Source organism: Nicotiana tabacum, chromosome 17 (genome assembly GCF_000715075.1).
Source record: "Nicotiana tabacum cultivar K326 chromosome 17, ASM71507v2, whole genome shotgun sequence".
Lineage (NCBI taxonomy): Eukaryota > Viridiplantae > Streptophyta > Magnoliopsida > Solanales > Solanaceae > Nicotiana > Nicotiana tabacum.
In genome coordinates this window covers 60,776,232-60,796,322 of record NC_134096.1, presented here as the reverse complement: position 1 = coordinate 60,796,322, position 20,091 = coordinate 60,776,232, and the positions used below count along the sequence as shown (strand labels likewise).

Genomic DNA, 20,091 nt, shown 5'->3' with positions numbered 1-20,091 from the left:
CCATTTCCGATCAAACTTCCCAAAAATTCATCCAATTTATAACTTTCGCCAATTGACGCCGAAATAACCTACGGACCTCCAAATCAATATTCGTAAACGCTCCTAAGACAAAAAAATCATCATACGAACCCGTTGGAACCTTCAAATCCCGATTCCGAGGTCGTTTACTCAAAAGTCAAACCTTAGTCAATTCTTCCAACTTAAAGCTTCCGAAATTAGATTTTTCTTTCCAAATCAACTACGAACCTCCCGAAATCAAATTCCTACTACACGTATAAGTCATAATACCTGAAGTGAAGCTACTTAAAGCCTCAAACCGTCGAATGATGCGCTAGATCTCAAAACGACCAGTCGGGTCATTACATTCTCCCCCACTTAAACATATGTCCGTCCTCGAACGTGCTAAAGACTGCTCCGGAGTTGTCCAAAATCAATGTTTAACACCTTGTGCACCTACCTGTGCCACCACATTCTAGTTGAATACTTTAGCTCGAGCCAAACTGAAAATTCTCCATATAACCCAAGCCAACAAGCCTTAAAACCAAGTTCCAACTTCCGAATTTCTTTAGAAGGCCTGATTCTAACACACGAACACCGTATCAATCACCACACACTACACCAAAACATGATCATGCACCTATGCTGAAATCATACCATACACCACATAATTCAGTTGCCCATACTAACATCCTCCGACCACAATAGCTGTAATTTCCCAAATCTGATGCCCGCAATATATCTCATGACGTATGTAAATCCTGTTCCAACTCTTGCAATACTGCCACGACGAAAGAGACGTGTAGAAACTCATAACCACCTGCTGAATCAATAATCCATGGAGTCTCTTCTCCTGAAAAGAACCATTACCTCGTTCTGACCTGAATAACGATATTTTCCCTTTAATGTACCTTATATAAATCTGATTGCACTAATTCCCGGTCCAATAATCTCGTCTCACCCAGTACAAGCTGCTCAGGCAATAAGCCACCTCAAACACTGACTCATATCTTATATGACGCAATCAATGCGCCGATAAACTATAACTCGAATATGACACATAGGGAGGAACGAACTCGTGGAAAAGAAGTACTCGGCCCACATAACAAATAAAATGGTCGAACACATATTATGAACCCTCATCAGAGGATGAGAAATAGAATATGTAGGAATATATATAGGGAACTGTACCCAACATAACGTTGTTGCAGCGTGCAACCCGATCCAAACATGATTCCGTTGCGGCGTGCAACCCGATCCGAATAACGTACCCATGGCGGCGTGCCACCCGATACACTCATAACAATAAATAAGTACATACTTATCAAGCCATAATTCTTCCACCTACGGAATATCGAATATCGGCCATAAGCACACTAAGTGTAAGAATACAACTTTGGGGAGACAGATAGTGTCATTCGCTACAAAACCCAAGCACGTCTAAGGTGCGATAAATGACCTGCATCTCGAGAGCCATCCTGCTCATATGACACCACAAGCTACATGGGACCTCAACACATGTGCAAATAATCAAGTCGTCTCAATCCGGCACAACCCCCACAGTTCACAACCATAGGAATAGAGCGCCTTCCAGGCATCACATTAACGATAGTACCAAAAATCTCGGTACTTGGTTTCGATCTTTAACAATCAAGTGACTAGCATGTCACATTCATACAATTTCCCCATGGGGTATGCTCCAATGACCTTCCGCTCAGGTAGCAAAGTTCGCACACCTATACCACTGACCGTACTAATCCTGTAAGGCAAATCACAATCCACAAATCAATACACAACGCCTCTTCCATAGAACATTTTTCTCATGCGACACTAAGTTAACGCCATCTCACTCTAAACATCTGAATTCTTCCCTGATCGTCCGAGCTCGTGATATTCTTATCCACATCGATCTGCAACCTTAGTCCTCAATTTTAAAATTCCCACGCCGCCCACTGTATCTATCATGCCGTTATGCGAGAATGCACGAATTCATCATAACCCCTGAACTATCAGTAGATTAACACTTTATTGGCTAAACCTTTCACTTAACTCATTTCAGAAAAACCAATGCAACACGCAACTGAATTCCCAAACTGTAGAAACACAAACCTCAAGTCGTGATCTAAACTACCATGACTCTTCCGGAATCCGTTTACACAACAAAGCCATTTGAATCAACCACCTCCCAAGTTAATCAAGTCATGGTGACTGTCAAGCCCACACATACAATAACAAACCACATGTATAATTTCACACAATGAAGGAACTGATCCTTGTCACAATCATTCTAATTCAGCCATTACTAACCGACCCAACTTCTTTTAATTTACCCTTGACCTGACTTAGAAATATGATAGTTCCATTCACAACATAACAAACTCAATCTGCACTCATCCCAAGTGACCCAAATTGCGAGACCACATCGTATCAATACCCATTAATCATCGCATACCCTTTTCACACGCACAATAACATCTCTAAGTGGTACACCCATTTGGCAAGACCTTCCGCGAATCCAAATCTATTTCTTCATTTACTCCAATATTGCACCGCATACCCGACGATGACATAGAACATTCCAAGTTCTATTCGTAATCCGCTGCGAGGACTCGGTCCTTAACCACACGACGGACCCGAAATCTTAAGGCGGTGCACTTTAATTCTTGAATCCACTAGGACCATTGTTGAGAGTCACCCACTCTGACCTGATCTCGAACATAACCAAACTCCAATGCACTGTTAGCGCATGAACACCCTCTCAAAGAAGCAACCGACTGAATGCGTTTCCTTGTACGTCACATCCACAAATCATAAACTCTGAGTCTTCTCAAAACCTGATTATGCATCGATAAAGCCGAATATAACACACTTCCCTCAAGTTCTTTACTGGATTACCCCTAATATTTCCTTTTCTTAGTCATAAATAATCTGCCAACGCACCGATAACCAGGAACCGCATAAGCAGACAACCACGCGACACAATCGTAAATGGTGGGGCTCCCCCACTTAGCTTTAAGCTACCATGACATAATACAGAGCCCACAACAATTCCTCCTTCGCAATTACCATGATCTCGCACCGTTAACCCGCCAGACTTCTCGAAGTCTTTTGTTAAGCTTTTCATGAACATTCTGAATCGCCAGTCACAATCACATATTTGACCTATTACTGGGTAACAAGTAGTATTCTTCACAGAAGATTCATCAACATCACACAACCACTGACCTGCTCATAGGAGATAACCCACCAGTGAAATTTCTCACTGACATCTTCCAACGACGCTGCACTGGGTATAACTACCACGTAATCAGTAAATTCTCCTGATCCCATGCTCGCCCACTAGCTATATAAGTCTGCTCCTTCCCTATTGATATCAACTAAAAGTTCAACAATACCTCCCGATCTCAAGTCATATTGCACCTAAAACGATAATCAGATCTTCACACCCTTATTAATTTCAAACAAACTCCTTTTTTCCATATTCAATCTTTCTTCGGATAGTAACCATCACTCCAAATAAAATTCGTAGGCCAAATCACCTTCCATCATTATTACCAAACCATTTTACATTTTCTCAAGGCATGCGTCTATCCTACCACATAATCCATATGCTAATCGGCCACTTTTACTTCGGTTAAACCATCTCCTTTAAACAACTTCTCAACCTATGCTTCTCATACTTGACCTGTTAGTACTTCAACTACCGCGAAACTCTTCCCGCCATGTCTTCCCTCATACTTGGCTGCCCAGATGTTGCATCAAATCAAAATTCATCTCTGTAGAACCCGAACCATTAAATTGTTACCGACTCTAAACCTTTTTGAAGATCATCTCTCTCGAGCCATCAGCATTAGAAATACTAATTCGATTCTGAATCGCTGTACACCACTATCTCTGACAAATGCCCTTCAGGCACCCTTTCACAACACCCTGCCCTGAAGGCATGAGCTTCTAAGATTTAGAATTTGCAAAGCTGATATGAAATATAAAATACATCATTTGTTTGAAATATACATGAACAGATTAATGATTCTAAAGCCACCAAGAACAAGAGGCAGCTATGAATGGATTGCGGAAACATCTTCAATGCCAGCTCTCGTCATACACCGCAACATCAGCATCCAAAATCTACACACAAGGTGCAGAAGTATAGTATGTGTACAACCGACCCCATGTACTCAGTAGGTATTTTGTCTAACCTTCTCGAAGTAGTGACGAGAATTTTTAGTAAAATGATACTCATTGTTATAACATGTGCAGTATACTAACAATAGAAACAATTATAGAACATAACAGATAAGGGTACAATGAAACAACTATGTGAGGCAGAAAAAGATTACTAGGAGAAATCACAATAGCCAATTCATAATTTTTCTGGTGTGAGATATATATTCAAGATATCATATTGAATTGCACGGTGATACCTTCGTGCACTTGTCTCATTCTCACCTAATTCGAGCTTAATGAACTTTAGAACTTCAAACTTCTACATTCGACGCCAAAACCTATCAAATCAAGTCCGATTGATCTCGAATTTTGCACACAAGTCATAATTGATATTACAGACCTACTACCACTTCCAGAATAGGAAACTGACCCTGCTATCAAAAAGTCCATTTCCGATCAAACTTCCCAAAAATTCATCCAATTTATAACTTTCGCCAATTAACGCTGAAATAACCTACGGACCTCCAAATCAACATTCGTACACGCTCCTAAGAAAAAAAAATCATCATACGAACCCGTTGGAACCTTCAAATCCCGATTCCGAGGTCGTTTACTCAAAAGTCAAACCTTAGTCAATTCTTCCAACTTAAAGCTTCCGAAATTAGATTTTTCTTTCCAAATCAACTCCGAACCTCCCAAAATTAAATTTCGACTACAAATACAAGTCATAATACCTGGAGTGAAGCTACTCAAGGCCTCAAACTGTCGAATGACGTGCTAGAGCTCAAAACGACCGATCGGGTCGTTACACCAATCCAATGCCGAGCAAGCTAAACAATACTCCAAAAATTCTATTCCGCGCATACCAACTTCCATACACCTTCCTATCTCTTCAATTCAAGCCAAACAATTCGTATCTATTCAAATAAAGTGCAAATTAATTAAAATATACTCCAATGCTTGCAATTTAACAATTTATAAAAATTCCCAACTCCACTCGAAATGTTAGCAGTGGGACCCATATCTCGGAATCCGATAAAATCACAAAATCCGACAACCCATTCAATCACGAGTCCAAATATACTAGTTTCACTCAAATCCGACTCTGAATCAACCCAAAATACTAATTAAATGATGACAACCATGATATATTCATGTATATTAACCAAATCCGAGTTAGAATAACTTACCCAATGAATTTCTTGAAGATCCCATGAAAAATCGCCACAAACTGAGCTCCCAAAGTCCAAATATGAAATAATACTCTAACCCTCGTCTATAAGGTACACCAATCTGATCTCACATTGTGCTGACTATAAAAGTTTTGTGTGGTCCGCACACTCCAGGTTCTGCGGCCGCAATCCAAATTGTGCGGCCGCACTTCAGCAGCCACTACACTACCAGGTTTTAGTAAATTGACCATAACGTTCGATACAAATGTCCAAATGATGATAGGTTTACCTTTATGAAAACTAGACTCAAAGTGCTATAATTTTTATTTTTGGATCATCTTTGAATGCCTTATATATCAAAAGATATAAGCTTCCGAAGTCAGACCATCGAACCTACAGAATCTCCTTTATGTGGCTATAAGAGGATTTATGCGGTCCGCAATTCTCCTCTACGGTCCGCAATTTTTCTCTAAGGTCTGCACATGAGGATTTGCCTCAGTATTCCAAAATGTGCCCCCGCACTCATACTTTTCCCAGAACATCATCAGAGTGCCGAAATGCCCAACTCGTTCAAAACTCGCCCCGGAACACACCCAAATCACTCGGGACCCCATTCGAATATACCAACAAGTCCCGTAACATAACACAGACCTACTCGAGGTATCAAATCACACCTAACAAAGATAAAAACATGAATTGTGCATCGATTCAAGTCTAAGAACTTATGAACTTCTAAATTCCACATTTGATACCGAAACCTATCAAAATACGTCCGATTGACCTTAAATTTTGCACACAACTCCTAAATGACTTTACGGACCTGTTCCAACTTTCGAAATTGGAATCCGACTCCGGTATCAAAAAGTCCACTCCCGATCAAACTCATGAACCTTCCAAACCTTCAAATTACCAATTTTCGCTGATTGGTGTCGAAACATTCTAGAAATATCCAAATAAAATTTCGGGCATACTCCCAAGTCCAAAATCACTATCCGGACCTAACGGAAGCATCAAAACTCAATTCCGGAGTCGTTTACACATAAGTCAATATCCGATCAACCTTTCAACTTAAGCTTTAAACCTTGAATTTCATTCTTCCAAACTAACTCTGAAATACCTGAAAATCAAAACCGACAATTCACACAAGTCATAATACATCGTATGAAGCTATTCAAGAATTCAAATAGTAGAAAGGAGCGTAAATGCCCAAAACGACCGGTCGGGTCGTTACAAAATCGAATCTAAATAAGAGAGGTTTTCTTAACCGAAATATTTTAAATTTTGGAGCATTAATTGAAAACGATTTTCGGCCAACCTTGCACCTATAAAAGAAAACTTTTTACCACACTTTAAGATTACTGTAATTGAGAGAAATCATTGAGAAAACTTCTGACAACAACAAGCACGACAAAGGGTACTTCTGAAGATTCAATAAAACCAACTGAAGAGCCAGTTCCTGAAGATGAAGTTGGTCAAGTTCTTTAGTTGTTAGGTTGAGTCTAGTATTCTGAATTATAACCTATCTGCTTTTAAAGAAGTGTAACAGTAGGTTATTATTGAAACTTTATTTTTGTAAGCTTTCTAGGCTAGAGTTAGTCTGGAAAGGGGTCGCTACAATTAGATTGATTGTAGGGGTTAGGATACTAGAGTTAGTCCCTTTGGTTATAAAGTTGTAATATAAAACTGCTCTTTGAATTTAGTGGAGATTTGAAGAAACTCTTGTTGTAGGTCGTGATTTTTACTCCCTTGAGTAAGAACGATTTTCACGTAAAAATTTCTGTGTTGATTACTTTTCCGCAATTATTTTTGTTTGTGTCTATTTGGGTAGTTCAAAGAACTAGGTTCTTTGAAAATGCGAAAACCAGGCAAGACACAATCAACCTTCCTTCTTGTGTCTTAGTGTAGTCTAAAATAACAAGTACTTTTGGTATTAAGAATTAAAACAGGATATTAAGCATGCTATATAGTTTAGATTGGTATGACAAAAAATGTACTTTTTTTTGGATCACATTAGTCCCTTCTAACAGAAACTTACAAAAGCAGGGAAAGAGGGAAAGAGAGAGGGCAGATTGTGCAATCAGCTGCGGATCTAGAGTAGACACAGATAATCATATGTATATATGTTATGTTAGTACGTATGTATGTGTGTGAGAGAGGAAAAACTTGACAGATATATAAAGATCGAGCCTCCTAACTTAAATCTTAAATTCACCACTGTTTGTTATGATGCTCTATTGGGCATCCTACTGGACGCGTCATTTTTGCAGATAGAAAGGAAGTAGATAAACAACTAAGAGGAGTTGTACTTGAGGTAGTACCTTGAATAATTTGGTAAATATCGAATTATTATATAAAAATTTAAAATTTAATATTTACTATCTGGTATGATATTTGATTTAAATTTTAAAAAAATAAAAGTTAGGTATGTTATTTGATATTTAAAACAATTATATCGAAATATCAATATCGTATCGAAATATATATACAATACATATTGTTGATATAATATACTAAGTTACACAATACTTTTTTTGGTATTCATGTTGAGGCTCACGGTAAAGCTCATATACTTTTTTGAAAAAATGGAGGAACAAGATAGACTGCAAATTCTGACTCTTACTCTCCAGGTTGCCAAACAGTTTGACATAATATTTCTACTATTTTAAGGTGTTTCGTACGCATATACTGCTGTTACATATGTTAAAATGGTCCTTGTTGCATTTTTTAAGTTCAATAATTAACTCTAAGCACAGACGTTAGGTCTTGGGTTCGAGTCACGCTGGAGGGGAAGTGTGAAAGCACTGTATATCCTCCTAATTGGGAGGGATTTTTTTTTTTTAAAAAAAATTAAAAAATCTAAGCAAGTAACAAGATATTATAATTAATTATTAAATTTATTTTTTTATGTACCTTTTGTCTTTCTATGATTTGATATTTACCGGTTTGGGACAAAGATTTTGTCAACGATCATGTGAGTTTATTGAGTATTTTAATTAAGTATATTACAATCTATGGTTCTATGCAGTTGTTATATTCGGTCCGAATAAACCAAAGTTACCAGATTGAATAAATTGAATTTAATCATGTATAATATTGATATAATATTTTAAAAAATCGATTACTAAAAATATTAAACTGAAATATTTAAATATCATTCCGTCCGTCAATAACACCTGACATTGTGGTTGTTAGAGGATTAGGACGATTGCATCAGTCTCTTATGAGAAAGATCCCAAAAATTGAATTTTGACAATCTTCAAGCAATGTGTACTAGCTAGACAGTGATGGCGGTCCAAAGTATATTTGTTATTGTTGATGTGACATTGGTTTTGTATGGAATTCAAAGTTTACACAACATTGACAATAACGCAAACCTCACCCCGAACAAACAAGCTCCTCCACATTTAACAATCAAGATCAATGACTTAATAGTTAATAACCAATCATCTCGCGCATTAATTGTTGCAGCTTTGCTGCTGTTTGCACATGAGGTTGTTTTCCATAAAATTCCATCATCATTTGCTGGGACAGATGTAGTATTTGGACAATCGGTAAAATTATGCTTATTATTTTTGGCTTGAACCATGTATACATATAATAACAAAAGTAATGATAATTATGCATGAATATTATAGTTGTCAAATGATTTTGAAAATAAATACTTATGTTTATACTAAGTCTAAATCTATTAAGTATTCCATCGAATCAAAATATTAAATAGTCGTTTTAATGAACTTATAAATTATTGTTTCAAATATGTAACATCTTTAAAATGGTAATTTATTAGTTTTACCATCTCAATTTATGTAACACTCTTTTCTTTTTATTTCGTTCAAAAAGAACGATATGTTTTTATATTTAGTAAATGTTTAATTTTAAACTTCTTATTTTACTCTTAATGAGATGATTTATATTCATAATAGATTTTATGGTTTAGCTTAGATCATAATTTTTAAAAGTTTTTTTTCCCTCTTAAACTTCATGACTAGTCAAACATTCTCGCATACCTTTTCTCAATTGCACTCTTATATTCCCAATTAATAGAATATTAAATAAGCGATACATTTCAAAAAAGTGATAAATGGTATTAGTAGTTTAGACAATTAATTAAGATGTGGGAATTTTTTTTTAAAAAAAATATTAGATCAGATGCTGTATAGTAAATATAATAGTACTCTGTACTCATAAATCTTGATAGTTTTACTTCTCTTAAAACCTTATATCAATTTCACCATTTTTACCTTCACAATAACTGTTGGAACTTGGAACCGACCCCTCAAATAACCGTCACCTAGTGAATATCGAAGTGTCAACTGAAATTTTATATGACACAATAAATTATGGCTCCCGCCTAAGTCCAAGATTTCTTACACTGACAGCTATAATAACGCACTTCTTTTCAGTTCTTTACCTTTTCCCTTTCCCTTTCTTTTGACTTAATCTAAGATCTCCCCTTTCTTGTCGGAATTTTCTTGTTGCTTTCGCCGGTTATGGCGATGGAGAATGAAGGGGAAAATGAACAATTATTATCTAGGGCTTCTACTTTGCCTTCAAATTTACTTACAAATAATTACAAAAGGAGGAGAAAACCATTGAACAAGACTAAGTCCACGCCTGCAACTGCAGGATTGTGTCGTCAAGGATCTTTTAGCCGTGAAATTGGGCACGCTGCTGCTGAGACCTATTTGATTACTCGCCTTAGTTTCAAGCTTCTTAGCTATCTCGGGTACCCCTTTTCATTTATTAACTGCTCTGATTTGGAATTCTAGCCCTTTGGCCCTGAATAAGATTTGGAATATTTGGAGATTATTATTTCAAATAAGTGTTTGTTTCTCAAACTGACCCACTATGTCAACTTTAAACTTGACATATAGAATTTGAAGTTTGAAAAACAGGTTTTTCAAATTTTCCTTCACAAAACTTCAGCTATGTTTTCATGTCCAAATACCCTTTTCCAACTTCAGCTTCAAACGCTACTTCTTTTTTTTTTTTTTTAAATCGCAACCAAATCGTGTCCAAATGCTTAAAAGTATCAGTGGTATATGTCTTGTATTAGTTGGAGTTGGGAATTTTAATGTTATCAAGTTCAAATAAATTATATTACTTGTCAAGTTATAATTTTGAAATGGGCCCAAATTGAACAACATGGATAGAGGATTCATTTTCCTTGGTTTTCTTGATACTACTGGTCTCTGCTTCAATACCATTGAGTAGACTTGTCATGTTTAATTTTGAAATCAACCAGTGTAAATAGGCCTTAGCTTTTTTCCAAAGCTTTCTTCTAGATTTCTGATTTCCAATTCTACCATTCAATAATTATTTTAACCGACGCACAAAGAAAATATTGTTGCAAATGAATAGATATTGAGGAATTGTTCCAGAAGATGTAGTTTCTTATTACATCCTATATTCAGGTTAGGTTATCGATGGATTACAAGACTTTTGGGTCTTGCCTTATATGCAATGCTACTTATGCCTGGTTTTCTCCAAGGTAAGTGTAAAAAGAAGGTGCTCTTTTCCAATTCATTCATATTAAAAGAATGAGGATACCTTCTCTAGCGTAAGGCATTCGTATTGAAGCTAAGAATATGCCCTTTGATATACCATTCATATGTCCGAAAAAGGATTGTTTTCAGTGCAATTCTTCAGATATAACTTAGAAGAACTGGAATCAAGAAAACAGCTAATGCATTCTTGTTATAGTAAAATATTATGACCATCAGTTTGAAGAGTTGGAAACCCGGGTATAAATTGTAATGCATATTGCAGCTATATATCAACTCCCTGATATTTCTCACTCATATGTCCGACAAGGGTTACTTTTCTAATATAATTCTTCAAACAAAAGAACTAAAATCAGGAAATTGTATGATGCATTCTTGCTTGTGGAATAATATTGTGACCATATGCCATTAGAGGCAAATAGCTACTGCCAAGCAGTGACAAAAAAGCCTGTTTAATAGTTTCTTTTATCAACCTGTTTTATAGTTGTGACATTTCATGTAGCAAAATATTTTTGTCATGGTCATATTTTCTCATTTGGCTGGAGGGTGGCCGTAGGGTGGGTTAGCATGGAGAGGGATGCTTTTGTGGTCATTTGCTGAGTCACATTTACCAAGGACCCACTGTGACGAAGACTATGCAGTGTTTCTTTTGTATTCAGCAGCTATATATATCTATAACTGTCACAAAGGGACTGCATTTAACTTTATCTGTCAATTGTGGCAGTTGCATATTATTATTTCTTTTCACCGCTGGTCCGGCGAAGTGTTGTCTATGGTGATCAACCTAGGAATAGGTATGTTTTTTTTCTTCTTTTTTTTCCTTGCCTACTTTTTCAGGTCGACTCAAACTGACATTATGCTGCAGGTTGGACTTATATCTACCGGAAAATATAAACAGCCCTAAGCCAGTTGTGGCATTTGTAACAGGTGGAGCATGGATTATTGGGTGAGTAAGAAAGCTAGATACTTCTCCTTTCTTTCGTTTTAAACCTTAAGTTCCTCTCGTACATAAGAAACAAGAGATCTAGCATTTAGGAGCCGTTTGATACGGATAATAATCCCCGGATAGAATTTGAGATTATATTTATCCCATGTTTGATTATAGGTATTAGCTAATCTTGGGATAAATTTTACACTAAAATGGTGGGATTAGCTATCCCATAGAAGGTGGGATAGCTAATCCCATGGGATATCCCACCCCATGAGATATCCTTGTTTATCCCACCATTCTATCATACGACCCCTTAGTCTCTTTTGTATAATTGATCATAATTTTCCTCTTATACCTCTTTAGTGTTATGGACTATCGTTTACTTTGTTTTTAGGGTATTTAGGTTTCTGCCTTTCTTCATGAAACTGATAAAGAGCTTTCCTACCTTTCTAAGACTGCTATAGCCGCTCCCGCGCTTGTTAGGTGTGTTTTCCGCATTAGGGTAAGGAAAAGAAGAAAATGTCTTCCTATATTATTTCTGCTTGCAGTAATCGTTGGGCATCTAGGGACCCCATTCATTAATTTCAAGGCAGTGATAATAGCATCAAATTACAAGTACCAGCATTGAGTGGCTAGTCTAAGCACATAATAGTTAAATTGTTTTCCTTGTCATATTGGAATAAGTATCACTATATATTTATGTATGTCGAAGTATGATCCATTGTCAATTGTGTATAACGATCTTGGGTCTCTTCTACTAGTATCTACTACCTGGGATAAGAAGGCAGTTGATGGTAGGTTCCAAATTCCAGTATTTTCAATTTTATAAATAGATGCCGCCGACCTAGCGAGTGATGATTTCTGAAGTTCAAAAACTGTCAACACTCTGAAATGTGTGTTTGGTCCACAGATGCAATTGGTGATAGGAGATCTCAATCATGTGTTCAATGGCAAGTTAGGCGGATGCAAGTTAGGATGGCATCTGCAAGATGAAGTAAATCTGTGAAGTGGTGGAAGTCTCCACGATATTTTGTATCCTAATAAACTGTAATATGAACTTGGGGGCTGTGATAGGTAACCCCATCTTTGCAACTTTCTTCCCTGGTTTAGATTAAATAATTCCCCATCAAAATTCTGTCTGGTCCAAATTATACCCAAGGAAGAAAGGTGCTTTAAATCTTTGATATTGAAATTTCAACTCCATCAAGAACTCTTGGAATTTGTTCCCATTACAAATCCGACATTACTTATGATGTGTATAAAGCACTAAAAAGCTCCTTACCATATGGAGGCATGTTCCACATGAACTTCCATTAAGTAGAAGGTTTGGAGCTCATAGCAACACTAAAATTCTTACGTAAAGTTGTCTTTCTCATTTCTTGTTGCACAAGCAAATGCCAACAAATAAGAAATTCTCTTCTCCCCAGATTCTCTGCTGTGAGCCTGTGACAAAGATTCAAACATCTGGCATGAGTGAGTTACCTCCAAACAATGATTTATTAGCCTCTCAGGCACATCTCCATAACAACATACACGAGATCAATAATTAAAACCAAAAAGGTTATATATAGGTACTTCTGAATAGATGTTAGCACCTTAATATCCCTAACTAGTTCTCCTTTAGTCATGGCATGTTAAATCCTGGATTGGATGGACGATGTGCTTTTGCTCTCTGGATATGTATGACATTTATATTGAAGTCCACGTACTCATGCAGGTACAAGGCCTGGGGTTCTCTCTTAGGAAAGCAATTATCAGAACATGACATCATAGTAGCATGCATTGATTACAGGTAACTGGTTATCTTAGGTTGCATACTGCATCCACTTACCTGCTTCATTATGTGTTTTCAGTTTATAACTTGTTCTCCTGGATGATCTGTTAGATAGAAGTGGGAACTAAGAAGTAAGCTTTATAGTGAATCAATAGAACATAATTCTGATTAACATATTCGCTTTTCAATGAGGCAATCATAGATAATCCCCATATTCATGGATATGTGGGCCTTACATTAAATGTTTATCCATTCTGCATTTCTTTATTGGTAAGCGATAACCTTTAGTATCACCTAACTGGTAAAAATAACTTCTTTTTTTCCGAAGAAAATAATGGTGGGTGTCAAAGCATCATAATGTAATATGATGCACACTGATCATGACTGATTTTTCTGTCCTCCTTTCTTTGTTCAGTAGTTCCTTCACATGATAAAAAAATTTCATGTCCATGGTCGAGATGCATAATAGACTCTTTGGTTGCAGAAACTTTCCCCAGGGAACAATAGGCGATATGGTGGAAGATGTTTCTCAGGGAATCTCATTTGTTTGCAGCACCATAGCTGATTACGGTGGTGATCCAAACAGGTTAAACATCATGCCGCTGATTTGCAATTAGAAAATAATTGAATAACCATGTCCATATCATATCTTGAAATGGTAAAAGAAAGGAATAAAGAATAAATGGATGTGGGGGGGGGGGGGGGAATAGTTCTTATGGACTCAGATCTGCAAAATATGAAATAGAAATACCGGACAGTTCCTAAGAAGCCATTTTTTTCTTACCAAAGACGTGATATTTTCAACATTGACATGCCGTCTGTATATTTATCCAGGATTTATCTCATGGGTCAATCTGCTGGTGCACATATCTCTTCCTGTGCTCTTATGAAGCAGGCAATCAAAGAATCTAGAGGAGAAAGTGTTTCTTGGAGCGCCTCCCAGATAAAAGCTTATTTTGGTTTATCAGGCGGGTAAGTAACCAATTTAGTAGCAAAGTTGTTACCGGCATCGTTATTGTTTTCAATCTAGGTATGAGTTGGATTCCACGTGATTGAAATCAAATAAAAAGAACTAAAGTATCCTTCTTTTTCCTTTCCTTGCCCTATAATTTTTCTGCTTTTTTCATACCATAATGGTGTAGTATTCTTTTTCCCCGCAGCACTCTTTTGGTGCTTCAAATGCTCAAACCAAAGAATTGTCTGCATTTTATGTGTTATTTTCTCAGTTGGCATGCTCTTGTTTTTCTTTTTTCAAAAATTTCTCGCTAATTGGTGTCACATTGTTTGACTTGACAGGTACAATTTACCCAATTTAGTTGATCATTTCAATAATAGAGGGTTATATCGCTCAATTTTCTTGAGGTATTCGCTAACAGCATTCTCTCGCAGAACAGGCATAACCTTTAGTTAGCTTAAGTTGTCACACTTAGCTTTCTGTGAATTTGAGATTTAACTTGTCATCTGCACTCTACAGTATAATGGAAGGGGAAGAATCATTGCGAAATTTCTCTCCTGAAATGATGGTACAGGATCAGAGCTCTAAAGCAGCTATCCGTTTGCTGCCTCACGTTATCCTATTTCATGGTACTTCAGATAGCTCCATTCCATCGGATTCAAGGTCTGAATTCCTTCTGAAGAGCAATGATGACCCCCCACCTTTACTTTAATGCAGGATATGGTTATACTTTGTGATGTATCTCGTCTGATTAATGGATTATATAAAAGCGTGGCTAGGGGTGTTCATAAAAATCTGAAAAACCGAACCAAACCGACCAAAAAACCCACTATGTTGCTCGGACTCTCCGAAAATGTGGCTGGCTGCGTGTCGGATCCTCCAAAAGTAGTGCATTTTTGGAGGATCTGACACGGGTGCGACGACATTTTGGAGAGTCAACGTAACATAGAAAACCGATACTTTTTAGGTTTGGTTTGGTTTTGGCTTTGAATTTTAAAAACCGATCAAATTTGGTTTGGTTTCGGTTTTAATCAAAAAAAACAGGAAAAAACCGAACCAAACCGACTATAGAAGTAGCTATTTAAATTTATTATTACACCTATATATATGTTTATTTTTATATAAAGTTTCTAAAATTTTATGGTACATATTAGACATTTGTATTTTTTGGTCTAGTTCTTTGCTATTATAATAATCTAATTCTTTGCTTTTATATTCTAGTTTGATTGATAGTTTTCTTTTGCTAAGTACAAGAATTTATTTCATGTTAAAAATAATCGATTTTTAATTGAGTAATTAAATTATTCATCAGTATTTAATTCAATTCAATATATTTTGGTAAAAGATAGATTACTCAAAGAGCAATTGATTTGATAGTGTTACGTTGAAAATGTACTCGCCGGAATATGTGTTTGGTAGTGTTATGTATGTCTCATATTTAAGAAAAAAACCGATAAATAACCGAAAAAACCGAAAAAACGACAAAAACCGATAAAAACCGAATCGATTAAAAAACGACTTAATTGGTTGGTTTGGTTTCTTTTTTAGGGAAATACCGATCCAAACCGAACCGTGAACACCCCTGAGCATGGCTATCAAGTAAGAGTGTGAACTTGTATAATAACATGTTGAAATTGCTTGTTCTGTGCAGTAAAACATTTGTAGATACACTTTGCGGAGTGGGAGCTCAAGCTGAACTGATTTTGTATGATGGAAAAACTCACACAGATTTATTCCTTCAAGTATGTATCCACTGTATTTTGCCTGTCCAATTGTCCTATGTTCATTGGCTAATGTAGGCCAAAGCTGGGAACAGAACCACTTCAGTTCCAGCCATAACATTTGAATTCATGCTAGAAACCGTGGTCAAATTCAGCTTAAAAGAATGAAGAAATATCACTAAGCTGGATTTTGGTTTTTGTTTTTCCCTGGGAAAACTAGAAATAGGCCATCCTACCAGTGACTAACTTTAAATATTGGCAACATTCTCTAGATAGATACCCTCTTCTTTGGGCTCTCTCCGCAGCTAAATCCCTGCCATTTTCCCAAGCACTCGTGTATTTGGTTGTTTTTGTTTCCCTGTTAGTGCGGGAATGAAATATTCGTGCTTCGTTCATTCTTGTATAGTTTGTTGAATCATTAGGATAAGATAAAGTTTCAGTTTCTTGCTGCAATTTAATGTGTTTTGAACTGCAGGATCCTCTAAGAGGTGGTAAAGATGATCTTTTTGACCATATAGTAGCATATATACATGCTAATGACAAAGATGCTCTTGCTAAGGATGCTATGGCACCTCCAAGAAGGCGGCTTGTCCCCGAAATCTTGTTGAAGTTAGCTCGCAGGATCAGCCCTTTTTGAGACTGCAGCATTTGATAGTCGCGAAGAGGCTCTTAAGACTGCAGCATACACTTTTATCCTCCGAGCAAAGAAGCGATATTCTACCAAATCGATCACAATTGCGCTGTCAGATCTTATACTTCTGGTTTTGATGATAAGATTTTACAGGGGTTGATCCCATAGGACCAATCTTCAGACTTTGTACCCTGGAAGCTGTTGATACCTATGCATCTTGTGTTAATAATGTCTTACCGTGATTTTGTATCAATTCAAGATAGTGTTTCCCTTTTATCCGTTGCATGACCATTATATAGAGGACTGATCAATTGCGATAAAGTAGTCATCTGTAATATATTGAGAAGTTATCATAGGTTGACAATTGGCTCTTCACATATTGCAATGTCTCCACATAGGCGAATGTCCATTATACAAACGTTATAACACTGAACCAAATTAACATGCATTAACAAATGATGCATCATAACATAGCAATCTAAGGAAAATAAAAGGATGTAAAGGGAAGGTAAACAAAAGTTTTACACTTACGAAAATACTACAACAACTCAGTGTAATTTAACAAGTGAGTATGGGGGTAACGTGTACGCAAATTTTACCTCACCTTGAAAGTAGAGAGGTAATTTCCGATATCAAACACTTTGTTTACTCTCACACACAAGGGTATATCGGAAATAAGTTGTAGCGTGGAGCTGACATGGACTTCGTGGTGACCTGTCTCTCCTGTGAAAGTCAAAAAGGATATTAGGACTATAAATACACACACATATACCGTTAAAGCCCATTTTCATCCCCTAACTGTGGACTAAGAAGAGATCTAAAACTGACCAAATCTGAAACCCTAGGTCTGCGAAATCCGACGATCATCAGATTATTGAACAGCTGCAGATTTTGGCATTATTTAGGAGGCCACTACTTTTGGGGATTCATCAATGGCAGTACCGGTAGTGAGATTTCCGATTTTAGATTAGCAATAATCACAACTTAAGATATTGATTAGCCATGGTTATTGATAGAATTTAGCGGTAAAAGATATGTGTCATGCACTTATTGTTTTGGGGCAACCATAATTTTTTTGCCCAAGTGCAAAAGGTACGGCTGCACTTGCTGTTTCAGCTCAAAAGGTAATGCGAATGGAATTTGACTATAAGATTAGCAATAATCACAACTTAAGATATTGATTAGCCATGGTTATTGATAGAATTTAGCGGTAAAAGATATGTGTCATGCACTTATTGTTTTGGGGCAACCATAATTTTTTTGCCCAAGTGCAAAAGGTACGGCTGCACTTGCTGTTTCAGCTCAAAAGGTAATGCGAATGGAATTTGACTATAAGATTAGCAATAATCACAACTTAAGATATTGATTAGCCATGGTTATTGATAGAATTTAGCGGTAAAAGATATGTGTCATGCACTTATTGTTTTGGGGCAACCATAATATTTTTGCCCAAGTGCAAAAGGTACGGCTGCACTTGCTGTTTCAGCTCAAATTCTCTCGACATAGTTGAAAATATTTTACATAATGTGTATTTGTATAGTCTGGACCTGTTATTACTGAGAATAGTAGTTGTAGTGGTGCCGGGTACTGATTCATTCTTTCCCTTTCAATAAGATCTCTGTTTAAGAATGTCTTGAACTTTTCAGTGGAGATGTTTAATTATGGAATTTTGCAGATGATTTTCCTTTATTTTGTTTATTCCGATTTGTAGCTTGACATTGCTTGCAATCATTTCCCTTTTCCGTTTTCCTATATGGACAAGATTGAGTATTGGAAATGGCCCGAATAGAGCTGAATGGATAGTATGAATTCACATAGCTGATCTAGGAGGGTCAATATTAGCCCGTGAAAGTCGAACTCGCCCAGATTTGGGTGGGTTGGGCTGAGCATATGTTTATTGGCATGTCATTTTAGGCATAGCTCAAGTTAGCCGATCTAAAAGTTTGGGCCAATTTGGGATGCATATGTAGTCCAAACTGATTCATAAGAAAACTTAACAAAAAATAGAGTAGTTTGAGATTAGTTTATTTGAATAAGTGATCATGAAAAAAGAAATACGTAGTAATTTTTATTAATTTGATACGGTAATTAAACAAATTATAAAAGAACAAACAAACAAATGAATCTTTTTTTTCTTTTTGAGTTGGGCGAGCTAGGTTACGACCTATTGTTTAGCCCAAATGATCCGGCCGTTTTTACCCAACAAACATTGGGCGGGTTATAGCTCAACCCAATTATTGATTTAACCCATTTTAGCCCGCCCAAATGTTGCCTAACCTGCCCATTTGAGATCCCTAAGCCGATCCCAACTAGTTTGGGATTGAGGGTGTAGTTGATCGGTTGATCGATCAGTTACATACAGCTAAGAGTATTGGATTATGGCTAGAAAGTGATTATTATGATGAGGGTCATCTGAATTGCAATAATTGTGGTTAACGTTGTTTTCTTTGTTAGGGGAACTACTATGTTGAGAGCATTTCTATTATCTTTACCTAAGCTGCTTGGGTGCAGGTGTCCGATACGGGTATGGATCTAGAAGTCAGATCCTTCATGATCTAAATTGTAAGATTCGATGGATATGGATACGGGTGTGGGGATTCACCTAAAAATAATTCAAATATCTAAAAATAGAGTTATAAAAATATGTCTAAGTTATGAGACTTTATGAGAAAAACTTACAAGATATTTCGAGAAGGAGAAAATATTGATCAAGAGAAGAATCCGGGAAGGAGATAAAGGAAAAAGACTGGCATAGAAATTTTTATATATAAGGTATTCCATTTTATTCAATCTCACCTTAGCTTTTGTTTGATTTTGAAAATCATTGTATCTGTCCCGAACTTCTTCGTCGATTTTGGTCAAAGTACCCAAAATTGGTTGACCAGATCCGGTATGGATCGTAACCACACCCACGTCGTGTCGGCACGAGTGCAGCACCGAAAGTGAAGAGTCCGAGCAAGGGACTGACTGGTGAAGCAAGTGATGCCTTAGTGATAGCTCCTGTACCTATTGCTGCTTCTCCCAGTTAGTGAATTTGAACCGTGTCAATGTTTGAGGAAGAGACTTAAAGGATGTGCCTAACAAGAAATGTCAATCCTGTCACTTCTACTTTTAGCATTTTCTTCCCCGGAAAACGTCCACTACTAATATCTGTCAAGATTGTTTTTGTACTTGTCCTTTGTTGTAGTGCCGTTTAAGTTTCAGAGCTTCCCGGAGACTGAAGCAAACCTCTTTCTTAT

General features: G+C 36.8%; 1 protein-coding gene across 2 annotated transcripts; it reads left to right on the top strand.

Moving 5' to 3' along the window:
- The first annotated feature begins 9,684 nt into the window (after positions 1 to 9,684).
- On the top strand, positions 9,685 to 17,125 carry LOC107794369 (putative isoprenylcysteine alpha-carbonyl methylesterase ICMEL2). Of its 2 annotated transcripts, XM_016616850.2 has the most exons (11): positions 9,685 to 10,062; positions 10,751 to 10,827; positions 11,565 to 11,634; positions 11,706 to 11,786; positions 13,489 to 13,563; positions 14,030 to 14,131; positions 14,380 to 14,517; positions 14,842 to 14,907; positions 15,020 to 15,163; positions 16,152 to 16,242; positions 16,697 to 17,125. In XM_016616850.2, exons 1-11 carry the CDS (start codon positions 9,827 to 9,829, stop codon positions 16,856 to 16,858), a joined length of 1,242 nt encoding a protein of 413 aa, XP_016472336.2. In that variant the 5' UTR covers positions 9,685 to 9,826; the 3' UTR covers positions 16,859 to 17,125. The 2 variants fall into 2 exon arrangements, with proteins under 2 accessions (XP_016472336.2, XP_016472337.2); XM_016616851.2 differs by lacking the exon at positions 16,697 to 17,125 and having other exon boundaries at positions 16,049 to 16,184.
- The last annotated feature ends 2,966 nt before the right edge of the window (positions 17,126 to 20,091 follow it).